The sequence below is a fragment of the Amblyomma americanum genome, chromosome 1, assembly GCF_052857255.1.
Source record: "Amblyomma americanum isolate KBUSLIRL-KWMA chromosome 1, ASM5285725v1, whole genome shotgun sequence".
Classification (NCBI taxonomy): Eukaryota; Metazoa; Arthropoda; class Arachnida; order Ixodida; family Ixodidae; genus Amblyomma; species Amblyomma americanum.
This window is the reverse complement of record NC_135497.1, coordinates 252,783,079-252,805,030: the sequence shown is the minus strand read 5'-3', so window position 1 is coordinate 252,805,030 and position 21,952 is coordinate 252,783,079. Positions and strand designations below refer to the sequence as shown.

General features: G+C 46.7%; 1 protein-coding gene and 1 pseudogene across 1 annotated transcript; one reads left to right on the top strand and one right to left on the bottom strand.

Moving 5' to 3' along the window:
* Positions 1 to 323: 323 nt before the first annotated feature.
* LOC144116782 (uncharacterized) lies at positions 324 to 2,185 on the top strand (annotated as a pseudogene).
* Positions 2,186 to 8,149: 5,964 nt separating this feature from the next.
* LOC144114929 (uncharacterized) lies at positions 8,150 to 11,295 on the bottom strand. The gene is made up of 2 exons (XM_077648959.1): positions 10,180 to 11,295; positions 8,150 to 9,643 (listed from the first exon to the last, which is right to left on the bottom strand). Exons 1-2 carry the CDS (start codon positions 10,839 to 10,841, stop codon positions 9,061 to 9,063), a joined length of 1,245 nt encoding a protein of 414 aa, XP_077505085.1. The 5' UTR covers positions 10,842 to 11,295; the 3' UTR covers positions 8,150 to 9,060.
* Between the last annotated feature and the right edge of the window lie 10,657 nt (positions 11,296 to 21,952).

The window sequence follows — 21,952 nt, the reverse complement described above, 5'->3', positions numbered from 1 at the left end:
TAAAGGTATACACATCCTTAGCCCGTGTTTCTCAACGTTAATATAAGATAACCATCTATTTGCTTTTACTACAGTTCCCTTTTTTTCCGGCGCCGTATTGAAGTGTCGTGCTTACTAGCGCAGTCAGCCCTTTTCATCTACAATGCACACGAGGTTTACCTAAATTGCGATGCTGGCAAAATTATTTGGCATCTTTGTTTCGCCTTGCCTCATTTTAATATTGTGTTTGTTTCACTCCTCACATTGTGCTTTACAGAAAACAGGCAGCGCTGCCGACGAACAGCAGCCCGGCATCAAGCAGAACACAATGCACATCACCACAATCTGCGTCATGTGCTTCTAGCTGCGAAGTCACAATGACTGACTACTGGGATGGCCTAGGAATTGAGAATCCCTTGCCAGAGCTCGTCTTTCAGAGGGACAGCAGCTTCCCGACAGCGCAGGATGCGGGCATATGTGGAAGAAGAGTTGTGTCTGTGGACCACTTCGTAAAGGCTGTACAAGAGCTTGGCGAACACCGCTGCCCTTGTCCTAATGGAGGGCGCTTTGAGTATAAAGAGGAAAGAAGGATCGGCCTCTGGTCGGAGTTCAAATTCCAGTGCAATGGTTGCCATGAACTCAGAAGAGTCGCTACCGACCCTGTTGCAGAGCCAACGCCTCTCACAGATAAGGCAGCTCTTGGCATAAACGATGCTACTGTGTGGGCATTCACAAGCATCGGGTCTGGCCATTCGCATCTGGAGGAGGCAATGGCGGTCATGGAGATCCCTGTCATGGGCAAGGGAACGTTCCTGCGTCGAGAGGAGGCACTAGGAAAGGTATGCGCACTGGCATATTGCCAAGTTTCGTTTCCATGCGACTTTGTATGTGTAGTGCGGAATATCCCATTTTGTGCAGCTGTTGCTCTCTTTGTCCTGTCTTTTGTGGTTCCTGCCTGATTTAGAACTATAATTGTTTCAGGTACTGATGATTCCCATTACATTTGTTTGCGCTGAATTAAGACAGACGGCCAATCCACAATATGCGGTAAACATGCGAAGACCTCAACACTCATAAGTTTTATCAAATTGAAGCACCAGAAAACATACACAAAAAGGGAACATTACCGCCACACAGATAATTCAGCCTTTTCCTTTGTTCCAATGCACAAATCCTCTCAAAATGTACCAGCACAAAGAATGAACTGCACCGTTCCTACATCCATATTTTAAATTTTTGTCCCCGTACATAAAAAAATGCACAAGACATTGTTAGCTACCATAATAACTGTATTCATCTTACACGTTTGCTCTTGTTAGCAGGTGTCCTTCACGTGTCGTCTACGTGCGTTTTCGGTTGTTTTTTGGCGAGGAGTCATTTCGAGTTTAAATTACCAAAGTAATACATTTTTTAAAGCCTCCAAAAGTCTCCCCACGCTTTATATTCGTCGTCCCATATTATGTGTGCAACTAGGGTATGTTGTCATGAAAAAGGGAAAAGAGAAGTTTGTAAAACCAGTTACTATTATGTCATGGCTTGACATGTCATTCTAAGCAACTCATTCGATCTTCCATGCGCCTAAGGGTGTTACATTTATTTGTAGTACGTCGTGCATACGAGAGGCAAAAGCTGAAATTCGAAGAATATGCAGTCTCGTTCTGATTTCTAGTTGGGCGTGAACCTTTCTATGTGCTAGGCAAAATCCAAAGGAGGCTGACACTTGCGAGAAACAGCACAATTGGGGAACGAACTTTCAACCTGTTGTGAAGAGACATGCTTCAACGTATGTTCGATTTTCTTTCAGCAATGGAAAGCTGTGCTCCTGGGGCAAATGACTGAAGCTGGCAAGGAGGAAAAGAGACTAGCAGAAGCAGCTGGTGATTTCTGCGAGGATGGCTGCACCCCAAAGATAACAGTGGTAGTTGATGGCGGCTGGTCCCACAGGAGCCATGGCCACAGATATTGTGCCAATTCTGGCGTGGCCGTCATCATATAGGTAAGCGCACAAAAAAGGTCCTCTACTTGGGTGTGAGAAACAAGCTGTGCAGCACTTGTCAGTTTTATGCCAGGAAAAACGTTGAAGCAAAGAAGCACACTTGCTACAAAAACTGGGACCAAAGCTCAGGGGCCATGGAGGCAGATGTCCTTGTTGAGGGTTTCCAGCGAAGCATGGAGATGCACGGTGTTCAATACCGGACCTTTATAGGAGATGGAGACTCGTCTGTTTACTATCAGATTCAGTCAAAGGTTAGCTACGGTCGTTTCGTCCGAAAGCATGAGTGTGCTAACCATGTTGTCAAGTGCTACACTTCCCGCCTCTACGCCATTGCTAAGGAAAGCAAAGGTGGCCGGCCCATGTTATCGGGCCCGAGAATAAAGCGTATAAAGAACGGTGCGCGCAAGGCTGTCAGTCACTATGCCGAAATGTTACGAGATGATCCTGCTGATGAATGACAGCTTGTTCGTGATTTGGCCACTGACTTGAGAAATGGCCCAAAACATGTGTTTGGGTGTCATGATGGCTGTAAAAGTTATTTCTGTGACCGCACCAAGGGTGAAGACTTATACGGGACGCTTCCTACCATGCTGAAAACAAAGATAATGACTGCAGCCAACAGTATTGCGGAAAAAGCTGACCGTCTCATCAATGATGACACAAGCAACCTTGCGGAAGCCCTCATGTCTCTTGTTGCTAAGCTTTGTGGCGGCAAGCAGATAAACCGGTGCCAGAAGGGTCCTTATGAGCATCGCTGCCAAGCTGCTGGGCTAAGCTTCCAGCTAGGGCCCCAGTGGCACGCAAAAACTAGCAAAGCAATGATTTGCAAGAGCCCCGGTGGTGTCTACAAGAAGTATGCTAACAAGAAAATGGCTGCAAAAGACCGGCGATTGCCTAGAAAAAGACTTTTTGACAGCCAGCATGACCGGAAGATCCGTGCCGCTTGCACCTCATCACCTCACTATGGAGCCAATTGCATGAAGCCAGACATGCCACCTGATGAGTTAGCTGAGAAAGCAGAAAGGCAGCTACAGGAGCTCCAAGTTGATAAGGAACTATGCGAACAGATTGAGGCACAAACACGGGGACCGGCAGACAATTCGAATTGGTTCGAGCAAAGGAGGCTCCGCCTCACTGCTTCAAATTTCCACGCTGTCTGCATAAGAAGGGACTGCACACCTTGTGACGCACTGGTAAAGGCCCTGCTTCATCCAAAGAGCTTCACAAATTCTGCCACGGAGCACGGCAAGCAGCATGAGAGCGTTGCACTCCAGTTATATGGAGCACAGATGAACAGAGTTGTTCAACCATGCGGGCTGTTTGTTGACCTTGAGCATGGATTCCTGGCAGCGTCACCTGACGGGGTAGTTGACGAGGACCGAATTGTAGAGGTGAAATGCCCGTTAACTGCAAAGGAAGATGATCCCCTGGAAGCTGCGCGAAAGTTTTCAGAGAAGAAGCAAAAAGAAGGTGATCCAGTGCTTAGACGATCGCACAGATATTTTTACCAAGTGCAGGGCCAGCTTCATGTCACCAGAAGGAGTATCTGTGACTTCGTAGTGTATACAACAAAGGGAATACACGTGCAAGAGGTACACCGAGATGGCAATTTCTGGGCAACGAAAATGAAGCCATTCCTGGTACGTTTTTATAGAGACTGCCTTCTTCCAGAAATTGTAGACTCCCGCGTTGCTCGCTCCATGGAAGTGCGCCGCCCAGACTGGAACAGGATTGCTGTAGAGGCCAGGGAAAAAGCAAAAAAGAAAGCACTGCCTGAGGTAACCAGCAGTCAGCCCAGCAGCTAAAATGACTGCCTTGCCTCTTGACATGACCTGCCCTCTGTGACGGATACGGTGCGGCGGAAACGCTAGAGCCCCTGCTCTTTCGCTCTACCGCGTTCGCCGATGATCGTCGTGACATGCTCGCAGCCTACAGGGCTCTGGGCATTCTCCCAGACGCTCTCACGGTGCTGTTGTGGCCGCAGGGCAGTGCGCGCGTCCGCGAGCGAACAGTGGTGGGCCTCTGTGCATTCCTCAAACAGACGGGGAACGCTCCGCGTGTGCTACCTTGGACGATGAACAGCTGGACGCCCCCACTCCAGCTGTATTGGCTTTATGTCGTGCGCGTGTGTTTGCACTGTGCTCTACAAGACCTTCACGTGCGTGCTACCTGTATATATGTTATTATGTTAATATGTAGATAGATTTATTGCCAGTGTACCTCTCCCCCTGACCTTTCTACTATCCCCTCACCTCTTTCATTTCACTTCTAGACACTGCCTGCTATCCTTTATTTCCGCTGCTCCAGCTCAGGTGCTTCCAGCAGCAATGGCAGTTGCCGGGGCTAGCAATAATCTTTTTTCTTCCATTTATCATGCAATAAAACCACTTACCTTACCTCTGTGACATCTATTAGCCTATTCATGAATTACCATGGGGAGCCGAATAACCACTACGATGAAAGTGCATGCCGTCTACAGTAAACTAACTGGTTCGACCAGTAAAAACTGTGCATGTAATTGCTTTCGCCTTCTTTTTACTTGACAAATTCATTGAAAAATTGGCGCATTCCAGATCCGACAGAATGCGATCTGGTCGGTGCGTCTAATCATTTAGTATTTGCTGAAAAAAAATGCTTCGCACGCAATGGACGGTGTTGTATGGAATAAAAATCGTAAGCGAATTATTTTGCTGCGAATGTGTGAATGCATGGCAACTGGCCCATCTCAAAATGATTTGCTACTAACCCATGAAACCAAAGGGCGGGCTCAACACGAAAGTACAGTCATGAAATTTATGAGCGTGAACACAGCAGCGCGTGGCAGATAGCCTCGAACCCTACTCTTGTCGATACGCGGCGGTCGCCTTCATAAACAAAGTGGAAAGGGATGTGTGTCCTTCTGCTTGCTGGAAGCAGGCAAGGCGGCATAGCCCTTTCCACCACGTTGATAAAAGCAGCCGCCGCGTGTCGCCACAAGTAGGTCTTGAGGATACTTGCCATGCGCTCCCGTATTCACGCTCATAAATTTCATGACTGTACACACGTTTCTTGCGTGTTCCCTGTGCAATAAATATGACAATACACTCCGGTTACATTGAAATAATGGACAGTAGTCCGCCCAATATATTGGTTCGAAAACTACAAAGGCATGCACTCTGCTTTTAGCGCGTGCATTATTACGGGAAGCTGAAGCAAGACAAGGAAGCAGCTGCCAACGTTCTTCCATAGCGTGCCGCTCTTGACATCGCATTTCAGTGTCAAATAAAATATCGCGGGAAAAAAAAAATATCAAAAAATGACTACAAGGATGTTATAGTTGCCTGACAACGGACGGTGTGAAAATAACAGCTGTCGCTTCAATTTCCAGGTACGCGTGCGTGAACGCGCACACACGCACGCACGCCTTTTCTATCTTTGACCAACCCCAAATCGGGGCAAATCGACGCAAGGCGAGTAAGATATACATTTCAGCACGCGATGGAAAATTCTAAAGGCAGTAAGCAACCTAATAAGGCAAACTGGATGCAAGAAGAAAGACGTACGGTCCCCGTCAAAAGTATACAGCCCAAAGGGTTTACTTTTAAGCTGTTTAGCGGGGCTCCCTAGCACATCTAGCACTCCAAAGATTGGGAGGGTTGAGGAAGCGATGCTATTCCTCTCTCGAGAGGTCACGGTCGCTGAGCATGCATAACGAGGCACGCAGCAGGCCTCACAAGCAAACCCCTTGGGCCGTATACTTTTGACGGGGGGTGTACGTCGAACATAAATAAGAGCACACAGTTCAGGGTCCAAACGGGAGAGGGGAGGGGGACGCCCTAAGTGCCTACAGAACTATCCCTTTATAGCTGGCCCCTTTTTTGACAACGTTTCTCCCCCCCCCCCTTCCTCGTTCAGTGTTTAGACTTATACCCCTGTCACACGGGCACTCTAAAGGCACTTTGAACTAATGCTCCATTACTCTAAGGACGAACGCGCGCTGCCACACGGACGCGCCAAAGGACACCTAGCTCAAAGGAGCTTCGAAACAAGGGAGCTCGAGTTCGTCCTTTGAGGCTTCAAGGGAGTACTCTCTCTCCCAGCGAGTTAACAGCATAAATAAATTGAGGAAAGAAACGTTCAATTTTCATTTTATAAATTCACTTCATAAAATTAGTGGTGTTTTAAAATATAAGATCATTTGTTTTGTGGCAGTCTCACCACGCCATACTCTCGTTCCAGATATACGAGCGTCACGGGAAATATGCCGCCATGTCGGCCATGTTGTTTGTTGTTTGTAGCGAGTAGCGACGGAGAGCAGCTCGTCACATCTGCGGTGCTGTTGCCAGTAGACTCAGGTCGCCACTGCTCGCCCACGATTATCGCACGTCGAGACTGCACTGCTCTTTTTTTTTTATACAGTTTCGTGCTTGTTTTTGTGTGTGTGTGTGTGGTGCGTCGACAAAATGAGTGGCGGTGAACCTGCGGCGTCTGGCAGTGCCAAACCGATGAAACCGCGCACCACGTGGACCGAACGGGAGACTTGGGCTCTCATCGCGATATGGGAAGAACATTTAGATAGCCTCAGGGCAGAGAGGAGAAACGCCAAAGTATATGAGGCCATCGTGCAAGGCCTCGCCCGAAGCGGGATTAATAAATCCCGCAAACAAGTGCAGTCGAAGATTGACAACCTCACCCAAGCATACAGGTAAGGCATTTGTTGGTCTAGACTTTGGTGTTCCGGGCTGGTTGCTAGTGCGTTTACAGGAATCAATGCGGAGGTGCTGCACGGTTTCGTGAAAGTTTGCGGAGTGAGTTCACAAAGGATTGAGGCGCATTGTAGTCGCCGAGAAGGTGGGATGAAAGGTTTTATTGGAAGCGACATCACAGTAAATTATAAATGAATGTGCAACTGCATTTAATGTCCTGACCCCCAACCCTCTATCTATATTACGATGCTCTTCCGAGATTGCCTTTTCACCGTAAACAATTACTTTTTGTACCTAGATCTTGTTGCATGCAGCGAGCTCTTACCACTCACCATTTCCTGCTTATTCTGGCGCTTATGTGCAAATAACAAATGAGTTAAACTGTTTCAGGAACTGTGCCAAACAAAGGACAACGGGCTCAGCGCCAGTTGCGTGGATTTATTTCTCAGAAATTCACAGGTTTCTGGGCAGCCTGCCAGCCAATGACCATTCATTGGTTGAAGAGAGTATGACAGTAGAACAGGTGGGCAGCAGTTTTTTTCGGCACTGCATTAATGCTTGCAATTAATAACCCAAGTGAACGAAAATGCAGTCCATGCCACTACACTCACTTTTACATCAAACCTTGTGCACATTATTGGTTGTATAGCAGCACAGAAATGACACCATATATTAATAGGCACAGAGCACTTCCATGGTCTCCTACATGCATTTCCAGACTCATACATTCACTGCTTTCTCTAAAAATGAAATTCTTCATTAATGCAAGGAATTCCGCATGTGAATGTGAACTTGTTCACTGCTGAAAATGTTATACGATTACTGTTCCATACAAAAGGCTGTTTGTATGCTACGGTACAGTGCAATAATTTTTAATTGCAATTCAGTGCAACTCCTGAGAAGAAAGTCATTTTTTGAAGAAGTCTGCACAAAAGTGGTTACGTCGAGAACGTTTTGCTGCTTTCATTGCCACCAATACATGGAATATGACAAGCACATGTTAATTCTCTCACATTCGTTTTTTCAGCTCATCGCCAGCATGGAAGCCCGCACAAGCCCCTCTAGGAGCACAACTGAGGAATGGGATGCCCCAGTTTCACCGCATACAGCTGACTCTTGGGCAGCTGTATGCGAGGAAAATACTGAAAATCAGGAGCCAGCAAGCAACCAGAGGCAGCGCTCACGCAAGAGGAAAGCTGATAGCTCAAGCTTCCAGCAGCAGCTGCTTGAAGAGCAACGCCAGCTTCGAATTGCGCTGGCAGCTGCCTCAGAGAAGGAAGCTCAATTAATGGAGCGTCACATTAATGCTCAAGAAAAGCTTGTAGATATAATGGGAAAGTTTTTTAATAAAGCTTAGAAGGAGTAGGCGCACCTATTGTTTGAATGCTTTATTTTTGTTCTTTCAAATGATGCTTTAAGCATTACATATAGATCACCCAGTGGTATTTGCCTACAACTGCTAAATCATTTATAATTTCTTCTTGACACTGTTTCGGTTTCATCAACCTAACAATGGCTGCGATGTGCAGCTTGTGTTTAGGCCACGTGATGCATGAAAAAACTGCAATATAACTGCTGCTACGTAGTTTGTCATTATTCCCGTTCTTGAAGAATGCTGGTCAAATGTTCCAATGAATTGTAACTGTGTATCAGCGATAAAATCGCACTTTTTTTTTCTGCCCCGTGACTTACCATACACACATTACAGCCATCGCTCGGTTGATGAAATCGAAAGAGCACCAAGTTCGAACTGAATTTAAAGTTATTTAGCAGCTGAAGGCAATAAGCCACACCATGACAGATGTATTGAAATGTATAATCCATCATTTGAAAGAGAACATGCAAATAAAGTTAGGTGCATATAGTCTTTGTTTCCATTAACAGTATTCAAGTCGTGTAGTACATATTCTAGGACTCTAATGACACTGTAGACAAAGTACGAATTGGACCTCAATGTGCAGTACACATGGATTTGCAGCCTGAATCGGCAGCTATTCACAAAGCACCGCAATGTGCCACGACAAAGGAAAAATTACAAAATCATGGCCCACAGCACCAGCAACATGCTTTAGAACAAACTTGTGTTGCCCAGCCTCTGCTCTTCACAGCCTATGTTAAGCAGACACTGAGTACAAATGAGTTAAAAAAGCTGTGGTACAAATGAACATGGAACAGTAATACTAAACGTGCATGTTGTTTAGCCCAACTCTCCATCAGTAGGTCTATTATTAGGCACTAGGCAGAGAGATTAATTGAAAACCCCTTATTATGAGATGAAGGCATAAGGCCACTGTGGGGGCAAATGGGCATAGGATAAAAATCTGTTGAAGACTACATTATTCAAACAACACAAAGAATGACACATTCTTTCCGCAGACATGTGTACCAAGACAAATATTTCTAGTGTTGTTCAAACTGCCGGTAGTACTCGACAAGTGCTTCCCTAACATCTGCACCATTTGCAGTTACAACATCAGAGGAATGTGCAGGCTGCACATGCACAGCGTCGTCAATTTCTACCTCGTGCAACCACTGCTGTGCCACAGAGTCATTAAAATGTTCACAAATATTGTGGAGCACGCAACACGCCCTTATTATTTGCGCCACATTCTTGACGTTGGCATCCATTCTTTTTGAAATGAGCCTGAACCTTGCTTTAAGCCTCCCAAATGCGTTTTCCACAATCCTTCTGCACTTGGACAGGTGGTAGTTGTAGCTCCTGTGCCCATCGCAAGTATCCAGGCTTCTAAATGGCTTCACTAAGTTTGGTGTCAGTGGAAATGCTTGATCACACAGGATCAAGGGTGGCACAATCACTCTGTTGATGGTGGCAGTTGGCGCACTGAATATCGGCGACTCAACCATCCTGGCCAACGTGGAGTTCTGGTATACATATGAGTCATGGCACCGCCCCGGTGAACCAGCATTCACGAACCGGAAATGGTACTTGTGGTCAACAAGGGCCAGTAGAATGACACTGTACCTGCAAAGCACAATATTTCATGACCATACAACAAACTGCATTCAGAAAGAGTCATCAAATATGTACTCTCATGAGGACAGCAACGAAGGAGGAATATTATAAAAAGAAGTAACACGATGCGCACATGAAGTGCTTCAAATTGCTTGCTAATGTCACAAGATGCATTCCTGCCTTTGTTTCATATGCCTCCACATCAGTAGCTCATACGTTTGTTCTATCCTATCTTGACCATAAAACAATTACCTCAACACATACGCTTAGAAAACTCGCATTTACAATGGCTATATATTGTTTTACAGACGAAGAGCACAATATATGTAACTATGAAAAGATGGACATTTTATTTACAACTGCTATGAGTTTTTTTTTTTTACAAGTGGCAATGAACGTAGTATGTGAGAAATAAAAACTCGGCGTCTCCATTGTATGACTGCTACAAGTTAATTGTGCTGGTGTCAAGCCGCACAGTACATGCAAATATAGTGGCGTCTCCTGCATGGTCCTTTCAATAATACCAGAACTCGTTGACTACTTACCATCCTTTGTAATTATAATAGTCACTGGCATGCTCCTTCGGTGGCGACACTGCGATGTGACATCCGTCCAGCGCTCCAACGGCTTGCGGGAACCCACACATAGCTTCAAATTCTCTTATGTGAGCACGCATGTCGACGGCAGTGGGCATTTTCACCCACTCGTGTTCCAGCGTAGCCACGACAGTCTCACAGAATTCTCTGTAGAGCTCGTTGACTGTTGACCGCCCAATGCCAAAGACGTCAGCGACGGCTCTGTCCTCTGCGCACGAGCAGAGCTTGTACAAAGCGACTGCGACGCGTTTTTCTACGGGGATGGGCTCACGCATGTTTGTGACTTGTCGCTCCATTGCTGGTCGGCAAACATCGACAAGATAGCGAAAACTTGTCTCCGACACGCGAAAAGATTGCCGGAAGTGTCGGCTACCTAAACCAGGCAGCGTGTCTTCAAACCACCGTTCGTTGCGGGGGTATGCCCACACTTGCCGCCGCACTGTGCGCCGAGACGAGGCCAGTGCTATAAGCAAGGCGTTATTCGCCAAGAGACGCCGCCGTATTTCACGCACCTTTCGCCTTGATAGCGCAAGGTCCACGGACGACGACAAAACCACACTCATTGCAAGCGCAATTTCAAATTTTCTCTCGTCGCGTGGATCGTCACTCATTTTGATGGAGACCGCCGAACACAAGGCACACCAGAAAAACGGGACCACAAAAACAACGATCGCAGGGGCAAAAGAATCAAAGGGAACAACCGAAGAACGAAGCTGAGCCGCTGAGCCTGGCCAGACTGAGCGAGTAGGGCTCAGTGTGGCCAGCACTGTGATGTTATGCTCTGTACTTGGAAAATCATGTCATTATTGCAGTTAGAATTGCGTTGCTTTAACATAATACGGTTATAAAACTAATTTACTAAAAAAAAATGTGACATTTCTGTATTTACATGTGCAGTGAGGTTTGCAATTTTAATAACGCTTTTCGCCGATGAGGGCGCTAAAAACTTCTTGCGAAGGTCGTTCCGCGACCGTGTAGCACGGACGAACTCCCTTGAAGTAGTGCTCCTTTGGGAGCGTAAAGGAGCATTAGTTCAAAGTGCCTTTAGAGTGCCCGTGTGACAGGGGTATTAGTCCGCTTCGTGAATGATATGCATCTATGCTGCATTTTTGTAAACCTTGGCAAAATTCTGTTCAAATTGACCGTCCCGAATTGGTTGCAAGATGCCGCCGCATGTACGACGAATATTTTTTTCTGAGGCGAACTCATTCCGACACGCTGCGGTGATAACCCTCTCGGTAGCAATTCCACGTCTCTTGTGCAATATAGATTCATCTCAGCGGTAAACAGAAATTGACAGTTGCCCACTTCTCTAAACCTTGTTCTTCACCAACCCTAGATTCTATGGTTGGACAAGCATCCGTCGAGCGTTGTCTGAAGTTGTCTAGCTGTCTTTGTTAAAGTTGTATTATCATAGATGTAACATTATTTGATAAAAAATATTTTTTTTTCAGCGCTCGAGTTGGCAGGCTACACTCTAGACCAGGAGTGTTCCGACTACTACTAATATTACTATGCATCAACAGGGACGAAGTGATTGTACGCGCAAAAGACGAGGGCAGAAAGAAGAACACAAGAAAGGCACCGACTTCAACTATAAGGTTCATTGCAAAAAAAAAAAAAAAACGCCAGAAGTATATACCTGGGACATAAAAAAGCATGTATAATTTGCATGATATCACACCTTTCTATTTTTGTCGTCCGCTTTCCCTTTTCGCTTACTGCGTGCTGGGCAGCATTATTTTTCTTTCTTTCTTTTTCTTTGCCAACACTAATATATGTATCGACATTGAAAATAGAAAAGTCTGTAGTCGGGTACAACGCAAGAACGAAGCGGCACATACCCTCAAATGAGCCAAGGCTAAACAAGAGAGGGAGGGAAGCGGTCCTTTGTTCCCGTGCCGCGCATCCTTATCCCGAACAAAGATAATCCCCCCTCCGTTTGGGCAAAGACGGTACCCTCTTTGTCCCGGCTCTCCAACTTTTTTCCTTCACCCTTCCACAACCATAACCCGAACAAAGGAAGCTCCACTCGCGACGAGAAGGCCCTTCTTCCCTCTATGCCACGGTGTAAGAATGTGCTCTATGCTTAGCCTTGGCTACATAGCCGCAGAAGGCTACCGTGTGTGGTTGTGGAAAAACCAGCAAGGAGCAGGCAGAGAAAGAAGCATGCCGAACCACCCCAGCCAACACCTCCCCCCACGCACTACGGGGACAAGCAGCCGGGTTTGCCATGGTTCATCTGTAACCCTCTGAAAGCAGGCGCAGCAACAAAAGAAAAGCGTTCACGCAGCGCGCGGGTCAAGAAAGGACCGGAAACGCATCTCAACCAGAACCAGTCTCGGGTCGCTCAGGGGCAAGACGGGTAGACACTTTCCCAGTCATGGATCAGTGTCGTAGCCTGGTGGCAGAATTTGAACTACTCGCAAGATGGCGGCAGTGGAACCGCCACCTTATACAGTGGTGAAAACGAAACTGAACCGAAAAAATCCAATCCGTAGCACAGTAAACAAGCCACCAGATTTCAATCCGAAGAGCTGTCTTCCCGGCATGCCTCGGGCGTCCATGATGGATCAAGTGCAGAACCGCCAGTTTTCCCTCTAGTGTATAGTAAGAAACTCTATGGTAGACAAGGACGAGCGCTGATCGAACTACCACTCACTTTTATTGTGAACGAACCACAAACATACCTACTGTCTGAGCCAGGGGCTATCGTCTGCGCATGCATAAAACAAAGAGCTGGCATATTTGCACATGCGCAGACGATAACGCCTGGCTCGGACAGCATGTACGTCTATGCAGATTTTGCTATTCGTTCACAATAAAAGTTGTTGGAAGTTCAGTGGTCTTCCTTGTCTACTCTCCGGCCGTTGCTCCTTTTGCGCTGCGTCATTATTTCTAAATCAGACCGGCTCACATGGATGATGGCCATCGCGGTTCCATTAGCGAGCGGCGGGCGGCTTCGCTGCGCGCGCTTGAGATTAGTGTCCCTTCATTTTCTCCCCATACTAATTCCCTTTAGCTTTCTCCCATCGCCGCCCCTCCATTCGTTATCTCATCTTTCTCTCTTGGCCCCTTAGATCGGCGACCTTGGACGGGCTTCATCCTCGCGACAGCTCGGGCTGTGCTCCGTATAACGGTTCACACCGTAAAAGGTGTTGCACTGATCCCGGCATAACGATTGCAGCAGATGTTTAGGTAGGCCTAAACCAGATTTCTTTCCAGCACATATATGGGCAAAGTAAAATGACTGGCTCTTATCCCAATTATCCCAATAGTACGGCGATGTCTGGTTCACGAACTGATTGACAGAACGATTACTCGATTAAAAACGAGTTTTGTCATGGTTGCTACGACAGTGAGGGTGTGTTCAACGAGACTACGCATTATTGCGCAAGTTTCACGGTGGGTGGCGCCGCCACACAACGCCCATTGGAACCCACGATGAGGGGATTGCAGGGGTAGGAAATTTTGGCTAGTTTTGGTTTCAACTCATGGATGGTTTCAACTACTTCAGCGAGTGGCTGGAGAACTGATGTTTAAAAATTAACCATTCGCGCATATGCACTCAGTGCGACGGCTGAATTTGTTTAAGTTGCACACTGGAACGTTGCCAGTAAAAATGTTCTTACAGGGAAAGAGTTTATTTCTCCCATGCGGTGCAGACTGCCTAATTTGAACAACCTAATTTAAACAACCAGAAACAATAGACCACGTTTTTCTTCAATGCTGGGAAGGGGTTTATTTCTGGGACGCACTTTCACTTGACCCCTGCGTAATGCGCTATCACGACGAGGAGGGGATGCCATATGATTTAGTCATGCTAATGGGCCTACGTAGTATCTGGCGCTCAAAAATGGCAGGGTATTATTGTGATCGTGATGCTCGCCCTGCACGAATTCTTTTTCGTGAAATTATGCGCTGGTTTGTAGAGATCGTGAAAACTGTGTTGGCGATATTCCAGAGTGGTTGCCTTTGATGGTTCTAAAAGAATTTTAATGCGACGAAGCCAGCCCCTGGCAGGCTCATTATGTCATTGTTTTGAGCGTTTTTTTGTGTTTGTATATTCGTGTTTGTATTTTAGATATTCGGACTTAAGCTGAGATTTTGAACGAATATTCGCACTATGTGGATGTGGCGCAATCTTTCCCAGATCTGCTCAGTCTGCCGTTTTCCTCCCCCTGCTTGCTGCTGTGCATGCAGACCTTTAATTCATCTTTACTTGGTCACACTTTGCAATATCCTGCTGCTGCACAGTCACAGATTCTGATACTGCCGTCTTGATTTCAGCTAATGACACTGGATCGCGTAAAGCAGCTACATCTAACCTCCAAATATCACTGCGATCTCCCAGTCATCCTTCTAAATGTAATATGACTGAGAATGGCGATGGTCTGTGTGACTGGCGTCAGGCGGAAACGAAAGGACATAGCACTGAAATAGATGAGGAACAAGTGTGGGAGGAATATACGCATGGTAAAGGTAGGTGTACGCGTTCGCCTTTGGTGCCAAGTGCCTCCAAAGCTGTCTCCATTTATATGTACCCATGAACTGGTTAACTGGTAGTCGTGCACAAACCGTGATAGTTCTGCGGCATGTGCTATGGAACCATTGTGATCTGGGTCTTGTATATGGCACCTAGCATCTAGAACGCAGTTAAAGTCTCCAAGTACAAAAAATGGATGCTTATCTAAAATGAACGGGGCTAGATCAGTAAAAAAATGTGTCATGTTGGAAAGCGAGGCTCGTGCGTAGACATTAAGTGCGCGAAATTTCTTTTAGCCCCCCCCCCCCCAAAAAAAAGCAATTACACGACCTTCTGTGTCAAACAATAACGACAACTTCCATGCAGGAGAGCTCTGCAGAATACAACCACATTCACTCCGTGACTCCGAGAATTGAACTAAATGAAAAGTATGCTTTAATAGAAATTTCTTTACAGAGCATGATTACTTAGTGCAAATTACACAGGTTACACTGTTGCAAGAACAGGAGGTTGACCTTGTTCTTTCTAGCAAAATGAACAACTTCCCTTTGCTTGTTTCTATTACGAAAACCTTGTGTATTAGGCATTATAATATGTAAATATGTCATTTCTATGGATATTTAGAAGATGCAAAGGCTGGCTTATCAACATGGACGAAAGTAGCCCAGGCCCAGGAGCTGCAAGGAAAAAACAGAGGAAAACAGCATGCAGAAAAAAATGGCAGTGACTTAGCTCGGCTATGCCAGGATATATGTAGCGAAAGCAAGTGTGAAACTCCCCGGTTAGCCTTGTTCACATATTCCACAACGTATGAGCACAGGCATAAACGTCCAGCATTACCTGTAGGTCCATGTTTGATTTCAGCACCGAGGCTATCCAAGGATTGAAGGGGTCGTGTCACTCTTACGCCTATTCTCTAGGCTAACGGCACGTTGTTCTTCAGTTTCTTGAGCCCAACACTGAAGTCTCTTGGTCGCATTCCATCGTTCATCACGGGCCGTCTTCAGTGAAGCAGACTCAGGTTTCTCCCCCGGCTGCTGTCGCTGCTGCTAGTGGTCGAGACACCGGACGTTAAACGTGCCCGTCTCGCGGCGGCATATTCACGGCGGCGTTCAGCCAGTCGTTCGGCGCGCTGTTCGTCTGTTTCCTGGGCGATTTGTTTCCTCTTCATCTCGTTCCAATGCCGATTCCAGGCCTCCTTCCAGGCCTTCTGCTTAGCACACTTGTCGCCGTACATACTGCCGCCTCAACTGTGGTTGCGGCGAGCGCGAGCTCTCCTTTTCAATCCTCCGACATGTTATCAGGCATGCGACACAGCTGGCGAAGCGAGCGGAGGCGAGCGCAACAACGAGGAAAGCGGTGTGACGTCATACCAAACGGCGGCGAGGCGCGCGGTGCGACGTCATGCCAGATGGCGCGGCGAGCGCGCGGCGTCCGCCCAGCTGCGGCGGCTGCTAGGCAACGGCTCAAGGTCTGTCTCTGTGCCTCCTCGGAGCACTGCCGCAGCGAAATCGCAAGTTCGCGGCCAGTAAAGCTTTCGCTTAAAAAAAAATTAGGGGAGAGGCAGCACCCCAGTGGTCTCTACCGAACCAACATGATGGGCTTAGTTCTCGGAGCGCCGAGAGATGGCTACGCATTTCGTCTATGGGTGTAACAGAACAGCGAAATAATGAGTTTCTTGGAAAAAAGATATTAGCACCGTAACCTGCTGAATTCTTTTCACCATTGCCACACACTCTGCGGTCGTGATTATATACAATAACTTCACTCAAAGGACCAGCCCAGCGCCACTGGCTTCAGGAGGAGGGTCCAATCAATGGTGTATATAAGCCTGAAGAAAAGTGGTTTTAGTGGACGTAGGTTGAACACTGTGGTTTTCTGTCACAGTTTCTTTCTGTACATTCGGGCACTATATCACGCCTCACATTAGTTTGTGGTTAGTCACCCCTTTATCTATACACCCACTCCCCACCCAAGAGAGTGGTTTGTGTGTTAGCGTGTTATGTCTGTAACGTGTGGCATTCACCCCTTCGCACTGACCGTGTACCGAGGGTGAATTCTCTTGCCATATTTCATCACGAGCATGTTTGTTTTCTTCAATCCAACCAGTTTAGGCAGCATGGTTTGTCATTATACCCACTTTGTGCCATCCGTGTCACCTGTTAATCAAGACCGGATTGCACCCTTTGTAACCATTGCTTCACTGTTCAATAAACTTCTCTTGATTCGCTTCAGTCATTTAGCGTTCCTGTGGTTTGTGTGTCATGCGTGCGTTCCTGTGGCACACACTGAGCTTGCCACTTCAGTTGGGAGCCGACGCTTGTTCAGCAGTTCTTAGAGGCATATGAATTGGAACAGTTCCAGTGGAACAATGACACCATTGGGATTTGTTTTTCCCAATGGTGTTTTACGTCTGTGTTACTGAAAAAATAAATTCAAATTTTTCGCCAAACCAGATGTAGTCGGTGTACGTTGCAACTGAGTACGCTAAGTACCGCATAAACGAATGTCTACTTTTGAACACTATACGAAGTATAATAATTAATTTGTAAATGTTTTTATGTTTTATAGTTTCATATACTTCAGATATTTTGGAATCCCCCAAAAGTAGCGCCGCCGCGTCTTTGCGACTCCACGAAGGTGTCATCGTCAAAGCATCAGACCTGCACACACGGCTCTTCTAGTACACTTTATCCATGTGCACACGTCATAGACATATGCAGGAGTTTTCGAGTTTTTCCTTCCTCCATGCCTGCACCTATGGCGGTGCACGTGCGTCCACTCTCGTTCACCATTAGACCGCTGAGGGCGCTTTGAGTGTGCTCGTCTGTGCTCTTCTGCATGCTCGTCTGCTCTTGTGGCGTCGGGCAATTCACTCAGGCAGATCTGTGGGGATAATCTGGCGAGGGCTGCGAGCTGCGCGGTGACTTTATTGGAGAGCTGTGCCATTCTTTTTGACATCCTTTAAAGCTTGCGATGAACTGTCAGCGTCAGATGAAACGTGAACAAGACAACGAACGTAGAAACGGCAAAATATGAAGATTTTAGCCGAAGGAGAACGAATACTACTGCACTTGATTTTCACATCGATGACGCAAGGCCATTGTGTGCCAGTGTTTTGAAGCGAGAGCTTCAATGGGCTAGCTGCGGCGCGTTTCGCCACCTTCAGTCGAGCCGCGCGCCGTCGCCGCCGCCGGGCGCGGTTCGGCCGGTGTCCACTGACATGTGTGAGACAGTTACTGCGCCGTTTCCTTTCCTCAAAACCAATCTTCAATTTTCTTCGAAAGCAAAGCAAAGGCGCGTAACTTGCCCCATGGGACAGTGGACACCTCAGTCGTGCTTTAACCTATAGACGTGGCGGTAGTGACAGATGTGCGCTGCATGCGTTGGCATTCACAACGTTGTAGCAGTAACGCGGCACTAAAGCTATAGACAGTCGGCGTTCATTCCCGGTGCGTTGACAACGTTCTAGACTCGGCTGATTTTGAGGAAAGGAATTGCGCATAACTGGCTGTCTGGGACAGTGGACGCCTCAATCACGCTTTGAGGTAGTACTACATGGCGGTGGTGAGAGAGATGCGGGCTGCATGCATTAGCCCTGACAACATTGTGGCAGACACGCGACACAGTAGGCCGCAGCGTTCATTGGATGACCAACCTCTCGCGATCAACCATTAATTTAACTGCCATCTGCCAGGGTGGCAGGGTGGGCGCTCTGCCTAACCAGTGTGCTGATGATGATGATGATGATGATGATAACAACTTTAATATTCCACCAGATAAGGAGGCCTCCCCGACCCCGGCACGCAGGGCTAGAGGACGGGGGCGGGGACCTCCGCGATCACAAGCAGGCAAAGAGGTCTTGACTTCAAGTAGAACTTTTTGCTGGGCTAGTTGGTGCATGTTACAAAGAAAAGGAGCGCCAACAGAGACAAGACGTAAGAAGTGACAGGAACAAGCGCTTACTGACAACTGATTTTTTATCCAGGGAAACACACAATATATAGGCGAACAGTACCGGTGATAATCAGAGGCGGTAAACGTCACATGGTGTATAAGGCCATAAAAGCGATAAAAGACTTTCATGGTGAATATGTAAAAACGATAAAAAAGAGCAATGACACGTGGTGTACAGGCCACATGAAAAGGAAAGTATAAAAGGTTTTTAAAAACAAACATTAATTTCAGTTTTTTAGGCATGCGCAGATGTCAGCTTTTTACACATGTTCCAAATTCAACCGCGGCCTTCTAGGAAAGCCAGTTCACTTTCATAGAGCAATTTTGACGGTTCACTTGGGCATCCCAAGCCCTTTTGTTTGATGAAAAACGCCTCTTTTAACTCGCGAGCTAAGCTGTCTCGACTTCTGTCTAAAACAACAGTATCTTCTAAGCGAGGCATGCACTTTCATTTTTTACAATGAATCGGAAGATTAGATCCAGTGCCCTTGTCAAGTGATCGGTCATGTTCCCTCAAACGCTCGTTCAGACACCTTCCCGTCTGGCCAATGTAAACCTTGCAGTATGTGAGCAAGATCTGGTAAACCACCCCTTCCTTGCATCCGACAAACATTCGAGCATGCTTGGTTCCACAAGTTTGCTTTTTGGTTTTTGGTTATTAATGCGAGGACACAAGGAAGCCAGCTTACAAGGGGCGGAAAAAACAGCAGGGACCTTGAACTTATTCGCCACCTTCTTCAAGTTATGTGCCACAAATACGGGACGACTACAGGTTTAACCCTCCTGTAATCCTCCGGAATGTGATGCCTTTTTGTGCCTTTTAGTTTTTGAAGCAAGGACTCAGTTACTGCCGACAAGACGGTCTGCGGGAATCCTGCCCTTTGCAGCCGTTCGATCTGGAGTTGAAAGCTCCTTTGCATACAATGTTCACATGACCTCTTAATCGAGTATTCTAATGCTGATATGGCTATGGCTCGTTTCTTCGTTCCCTTTGCAACGAAGAAGTCAACTGATGTAATAGACTTTCATCAGACTTGTGGAACTATAGGCAGCATTTTCTCGGTCGATGATAAGGATCTTTTTTTATTCTATTCCCCACAAAGAATTATTCCTAGCCGTTCAGTCTTGTATCGAGAAAAAAACGTGCGGTGTCATTTCAAAATGCAGTGGGAATGTCAATAGACAGTTTTCTAACGTTGTTGGAATTCTACCTAAGTGCCACGGTGGTCGAATTTGAAAATCGCGTCTACATTCAAAAGAAAGGTATTTGCATAGGTTTTTGTGTGGCGCCTATTTTAAGTAACATTTTTCTCTCAGCCGTTGATGAGGTTTTGGACACTGTTCTGGACAAAGGGAAAGTACCGAAGGTATTTAGGTATGTCGATGATTTTCTAGTCGTCTTAAACAAACAGGACCCATCGACATACCCTGACACCATGAATGATATTCTAGAAGTATTTAGACAGCAAAGCCATGGATTGGAATTTACTTGTTGTGGACACGACGAAGCATGGTGCATGAATGACGCTTTATTGAAGAAGGCGAGCGGTTATATAGGCAAGCGGTTAGATAACAGAAATGGGGGCTGCTTCTGTCCGGCTAGGCGCGTGTGCATGACTTGCACTACGTCACACTTGTGAACATCCCGAAGGCAAAAAGTTGCAGTTTTTGGACCTGGAACTCACCTTGGTACAAGATTGAATTGGCTGGATGTACCACACACGGGCTCAAAAAGACCTGTTGTCATATAAGCCATTCCACTCAAAAACTGTCAAACGAGCCATAGCCATATCAGCATTAGAATACTCGATTAAGAGGTCATGTGAACATTGCATGCAAAGGAGCTTTCAACTCCAGATCGAACGGCTGCAAATGACAGGATTCCCGCAGACCGTCTTGTCGGCAGTAACTGAGTCCTTGCTTCAAAAACTAAAAGGCACAAAAAGGCATCACATTCCGGAGGATTACAGGAGGGTTAAACCTGTAGTCGTCCCGTATTTGTGGCACATAACTTGAAGAAGGTGGCGAATAAGTTCAAGGTCCCTGCAGTTTTTTCCGCCCCTTGTAAGCTGGCTTCCTTGTGTCCTCGGATTAATAACCAAAAACCAAAAAAGCAAACTTGTGGAACCAAGCATGCTCGAATGTTTGTAGGATGCAAGGAAGGGGTGGTTTACCAGATCCCGCTCACATGCGGCAAGGTTTACATTGGCCAGACGGGAAGGTGTCTGAACGAGCGTTTGAGGGAACATGACCGATCACTTGACAAGGGCACTGGATCTAATCTTCCGATTCATTGTAAAAAATGAAAGTGCATGCCTCGCTTAGAAGATACTGTTGTTTTAGACAGAAGTCGAGACAGCTTAGCTCGCGAGTTAAAAGAGGCGTTTTTCATCAAACAAAAGGGCTTGGGATGCCCAAGTGAACCGTCAAAATTGCTCTATGAAAGTGAACTGGCTTTCCTAGAAGGCCGCGGTTGAATTTGGAACATGTGTAAAAAGCTGACATCTGCGCATGCCTAAAAAACTGAAATTCATGTTTGTTTTTAAAAACCTTTTATACTTTCCTTTTCATGCGGCCTGTACACCACGTGTCATTGCTCTTTTTTATCGTTTTTACATATTCACCATGAAAGTCTTTTATCGCTTTTATGGCCTTATACACCATGTGACGTTTACCGCCTCTGATTATCACCGGTACTGTTCGCTTATATATTGTGTGTTTCCCTGGATAAAAAATCAGTTGTCAGCAAGCGCTTGTCCGTGTCACTTCTTACGTCTTGTCTCTGTTGGCGGCATCTGTCGCCAGGCGGATGGCTTGTTGCTGTTGAGCAGAGACCTCGCTACGCAGCAGGGCTTCCCAGGATTCTCTACAATTTGTTTGCTTTAGCCCCTGGGGAGCTAGCGCATTCCCAGATTATGTGGTCGAGGGTCCCTCTCTCCCCACAGTGCTTGCACTTATCGTTTTTTCTATCACCAGTCTGAATATGATAAGCCCAGACCGGGTTTACGAGGTTCCCAGCTTGAAGGCGCCGCCATGCGACTGCTTCCCTATTTAGATTTTTGTCCGGTGGTGGCACCAGTCTCCTGCATAATTAACCTATAATTTTCAACAATCTCCGTGTAATTTTGCAGACGCTCGTCCATATTCCGGCAGTCGGGCGGCTCCACAGCCACCCGGAAGTAGAGAGCTCGGGCTAACTCGTGAGCCGCCTTGTTGCCAGGAACGGATGCGTGTGCGGGGGTCCAAATTAGACTGATTTTTCTGTTGAGGCGTCGATCG

Bases quoted from the DNA above. Each gene is read 5' to 3' on its own strand.
- LOC144114929 (XM_077648959.1), bottom strand. From the start codon at position 10,841: ATGAGTGACGATCCACGCGACGAGAGAAAATTTGAAATTGCGCTTGCA. The intron at 9,644-10,179 runs GTAAGTAGTCAA...TGTGCTTTGCAG, and splicing joins TATTATAATTACAAAGGATG to GTACAGTGTCATTCTACTGG.